The 5,192-nt window shown below is 37.0% G+C and overlaps 1 protein-coding gene across 1 annotated transcript; it reads left to right on the forward strand.

The window, feature by feature from the left end:
* Positions 1-1,110: 1,110 nt before the first annotated feature.
* On the forward strand, positions 1,111-2,861 carry LOC149251362 (stress-related protein-like). Its single transcript, XM_089459373.1, has 3 exons — positions 1,111-1,311; positions 1,443-1,664; positions 2,095-2,861. Exons 1-3 carry the CDS (start codon positions 1,276-1,278, stop codon positions 2,566-2,568), a joined length of 732 nt encoding a protein of 243 aa, XP_089315499.1. The 5' UTR covers positions 1,111-1,275; the 3' UTR covers positions 2,569-2,861.
* Positions 2,862-5,192: the final 2,331 nt, after the last annotated feature.

Below are 5,192 nucleotides of genomic sequence, written 5' to 3' on the forward strand. Positions count from 1 at the left end.
TATATCGTTAATGTATTTCTTTTATTAATTCATTGATAAACTTTGATTTAAAACCTAATGAAGGTATCTTAATAATCTACAATCTCAAGGCAACATAATCCAAATTAAAAGTGTAACAACCTTATGTTAATATAATCAAAGATCTAAAACACTAAATCACAAAGTGGCTCTCCCCTATCTTCGATCATCTCTTTCCTCACCTTAAGGTTTCTTGAGTTTACCCTATAACTGAGTGATTACTCCACTATCTCCCTCTTCTTATTAGAAGTCTATGTGGTAAGATGGACTTTTATCCCCATCTTTTATGTTGCATGTGACAATATGAATTCATTCCACCATTACCACTAATGATAACATCAATTAAGCCAAAACCTAAGTACCATGAACTCGTATTCAACCAAATAATGAAAGTCATAAACTTACACACACATTCACAATTTAGAAAATTTGAACAATGAAAAGACCATAGAGGGACCCCAAATGGTGCTTTGATGGAGAACAACACAACCCTTTCTCAACATAAACATCACAAAAAAGAAATGCCCTATGAGATAATAAAATAAAATAAAATAAAAGTGAGTACGTCTGTTATGATTTGTATTTTATCGGGTTTAGTCCTTATCAAATTACTGGTTTAAATTTAATGAGGAGGGTTTGAAGGTATTGGCCATTTGTGAAGATAAAAAATGTCTCACAAAACATCCAAACTCAACTAAACCTTATACGATCCTTGCAACAACAACTATCAAATCATTTGTTTGATTTAATGAGAAAGGTTTGAGAGTATGAGCCACAGATAAAAATATCTCATAAAACATCCAAACTCAACTAAACCCTTCACAATTCTAACAACACCATCTCACACATATAAACATTTAATTTTTTAATGAACATTTTATTCTTTTGCCCCAATCCCCCAACTGCTTGTCCAACAGCTAGATATTTCAAATTGCATGATTTAGGGAATTCTCTCGAATGTCACCCCGTTGATGGCAGCACATGACATGTATACATTTCAAGTATTTGACACGTATACATTTTAAGTTGCGCTGGAGGGTCGGTAGGAGGAACAGTGGTAGAGAACAATTTGTATAAATAAGATATGACGCCGCTTCTACCAATCCTCAAAGGGAATTCTGTGTTCTTTATTTTGTTGCAATTTCTCAACGTTTTCGTTGGCAGTCACAGGAAGTAGATCTGACTGTAGGGTTTGACCTAGTTCTCTGAAATATTATCATACAATAGGGTTTGTGTGCGCTCCTCCGATCATAAATAATGGCAGTGGAAGATACAGAGGTAGAGGCGAAGCAGGTATGCCGCAGATTCTTTTGATCGCCATTATCAGTGATGGAGATTTGAAACGAGTTTCGGAATTGCTTTTACTTTTCATTTGAATAGTATGCTATATTTTTTTTGAATGTTAAGCGTGATGATCAATGCAGGTTCAAGAGGAGGCGAGGCTCAAATATTTGGGCATTTTCCAAATTGCCGTGTTGAGGGCAACCGTTTTCCTTTCTAATTTATACGATTATGCCAAGGAGAACGCAGGACCTCTGAAGCCCGGCGTCGATACAGTGGAGCAGACCGTGAAGACCGTGGTTGGCCCTGTCTATCTCAAATTTGATGGAAAACCCCTTCAGCTTCTTCATTTCCTTGATCGAAAGGTATGCATTGTTATCCCCGTTACAAGTCTTACTGTTAGGGTTTTTTCTTCGGAGCTCTGGCAGAGCCGCGCAGGGTTTTAATACGCTCTGATGTATAATCGTGTGTCGTCCAAAGAGTCTCATGGGGCAGCCTCATTTTATTCTTCGTCTTTTGTGGGATACAACTTATAAAAGTATCTTGCTAGTCGTCCGAATGTTTTTCATATTCGGTATATACTCTACTCAGATCTATTGGTATAATTTTGTTTACATCTCTGGATTATTTTCAGTATATTAGTTTTTTTTAGCTACAAGATCCTATCAAGGGTTTGTATACTGGTACTGCACATCAAAATTGCTGCTCTATTCAAAGTTTGAATGGATCTTACCAATATAGAAAGGCATCTGAACTGTAATCCTTTTTAATAGTAAAGGGTGTTGTGCTTACTAGGTTGATGACACGATTGGCAAAGTAGATGAATTTGTGCCACCAACAGTGAAGCACAGAACATGCGAGGTATATGATATGGCAAAACAAGCACCTGATGTTGCGAGATCTGTCATAAGTGAAATACAAAGGAGCGGTATAATTGAAACTGCAAATGAAACAGCAAGGAGCTTGTATACCAAGTATGAGCCAACTGCCAAGGATCTTTACGCCAAACATGAACCTGCTGCACAAAAATGGGCTCTGTTTGCTTATCACAAATTGCTTCAGCTTCCCATGTTTCCCCAGCTTGTTCATATCCTAATTCCAACTGCTACATATTGGACGGATAAATATAATCATACTGTTGTCTATCTTGCTGAAAGGCATTATCGCGTTGCAGATTTTCTCCCGTTGGTTCCAGTTGAGAAAATCAGGAAAGCCTTAGAAAGGGGCTTGGAAGAAACTAAGCATGCTGAAATGCATACTGCTTCCTGATTCCAGATGACATAGGTGGTGTTCAGGAGATCTGTGGGGTCTGTGATGGAACGAGATGGTACACTTCTGGCATAGATATTTGTGCAATAAATAATATATCCATATTCATGTTTATTGTTTTGCGGTAGCTTAGATTAGTCTGGCAGAGTTTCTTTTGCTTGACTAATGATGTAGATGTATATTCTTCCATAGATACTTCTGGAACTTCTATGGAATCATCCTACACGATGAGCTACTTGTCGCTTGTATGAACATATTTATTCGGTTGGAAATTGGTTTTTCTCACTTTTTTAGTGCATCTCAATAGGCGACATATGTTTTGAAAATTTTCATTTATTTTGGACAAAATTTCTCGTTTGGTGAATATTGTTTCTCTAATTTTCTTGTATAGGCAATATATGTTTTGAAATTTTTTATTTATTTTGGATAAAATTTCTCCTTTGGTGAGTATTGTTTCTTTAATTTTCTTGTGTAGGCAATAGAAGAATTTGAGAATCTATTTCTGTTATCAGACTCGTAAGCATGCATTTTATTTATCCAGCCTGCAGAAAAATGCAGGCCCTAAATCTCCTTTTTTTCGTCTTGGTTCAAGGAAGATCTAGTATCTTTTCAAAATGTAGAAGATTCTTTTTGGTTAATCTGCTTTAATTTAATTGGTTTGTACAGTATTGTTCATACGAAATATTTCGTAGTGAATGCCTTAAAAATGGATTAGCGAGAACGTTAAGAGTTTAAAGTACTGTTGTGGTCTTACATGTATATGATTTAATGCATAGCTATTCATTGACAGTATGTCATGTGATACTCTATTCCAAAGGCTAAGGCTATATATTTGTCAAGGCCATTCCCCAAATTTTCATGAATATCTCTTCTCCTGGTTACGTAGGAAGCTTTGCCATTCCCCACATCACCTGTTACCCACATCTTTTGAGGAGCGATTCACTTCGACCTTAACGAACTGTGCATGCCATTGTTTTTCAGAATAACATCTGAAGGGCCCCATAACCTGCTCTGAATTTCTGTCCCATCCTTAGCAGATCAGAACTCGACGCAGAGCTACCCTTGAATTAAACATGGAATTTGGGCTACCCGTGAACTTTCACCCAACTTTTCTTCCATCCAAACACAGTGATAGCTTTTTTGAAGTAAAACATGGAATTTGGGCTATCCGTGAACTTTCACCCACCTTTCTTCCATCCAAACACAGTGGTACAGTGATAGCTTTTTTGAAGTAAAACATGGAATATGGGCTATCCGTGAACTTTCACCCACCTTTCTTCCATCCAAACACAGTGATAGGGTTTTCTGTGCAGTCTAAAACTATATCCGTGCCTATTATCTCCCCACCCTAAACCTTTTTGAGCCTTTCCTTCAGTCTAAAGACAACTCTGCCTTTGTTTCTTGACAACCTTTATACTCTCATGGGAATACCTTTCAGGTAGTTGTCCAGGTCTAGCATCACTCTCTTTACTTTGACATTGTGTCTCCGGGAGAATCGTTATGTTAACAGGGATAATGCATTATGCTGACTTTGAACCACTTATTTCTTGACCCCATCACGTAAACCTAGGCTTTTGAGTACCTCCATGTTTCTCAGTGAAGTCCATTTTGTAGCCCTTTGGGCCCCTTAATCTAACATAGGGCTAAAACTCTCCATCACCATATTCCATTTGGTTTTATCTATTTATTCTGAGTTCCCTTGGTTCAACTTGGAATCTACCACCTGGGGTTATCCGTATACCCCTTCCATCCATTTCTGTCCAGTCTTAATCTGACTGTTTACTTTGATCCCTGTTGCCTCCAATTTGACAGTTACGAGATAAGATCCAACTCATGGTCGAATTGAAGCAAATGATAAACTGAAGCATTGCGTCGGGTGTATGTTCAAGCTGGTCGTGTACAAATAGCAAATGCTTCGAGTGGCATTTCAGTAGTAAAATGCGGTTTTGCCTTGAGTGAGTTTTATATGTTGGTAGCGTACAAATAGCGTTTTATATGTTGGTAGCGCACAAATAGCAAATGCCGAGCAACATTTTATTATTGGCTGTTAGATATGAGTAAAATGCTGGTAAAATGCTGCTGGTAGGTGTACAAATCGTTTTATATGCTGGTTGTGTACAAATAGCAAATAGCAAATGCCTAGCAACATTTTATTATTGGCTGTTAGATATGAGTAAAATGCTGGTGGGTTTACAAATAGCAAATGCGTTGCTATTGCTGGTAGGTGTACAAATAGCAAATGCCTAGCAACATTTTATCATTGGCTACGACTAAAATGCAGTTTAGCTTTAGGAAAGAAACTTAAATATACTTATTTTCCATTTTCTTTTTAATCAAGGCTTTATGATTGGCTTTTAGATACGAGTAAAAGTAAAATGATGATTAGCAACATTTAGCTTTAGGAAAGAAACTTAAATATACTTATTTTCCATTTTCCTTTTCATGAAGGTTTTATGATTGGTTGTTAGATACGAGTCAAATGCTGTCGAGGTTTAGGAAAGGAAACTTATAAAGTATATTTATTTTTAGTTCAGTCCATCAATTAGTCCATCAAGGCTGTATCAGTCAGAGAGCTGGCTCCATAGCAATTTGTTTTCTCGTATTTGGGTTTGGGTTTTTTAAAA

Source organism: Pinus tabuliformis, chromosome 7, assembly GCF_031772625.1.
Source record: "Pinus tabuliformis cultivar Carrire ecotype Pingquan chromosome 7, CPIR1, whole genome shotgun sequence".
In the NCBI taxonomy this organism is placed as follows: Eukaryota; Viridiplantae; Streptophyta; class Pinopsida; order Pinales; family Pinaceae; genus Pinus; species Pinus tabuliformis.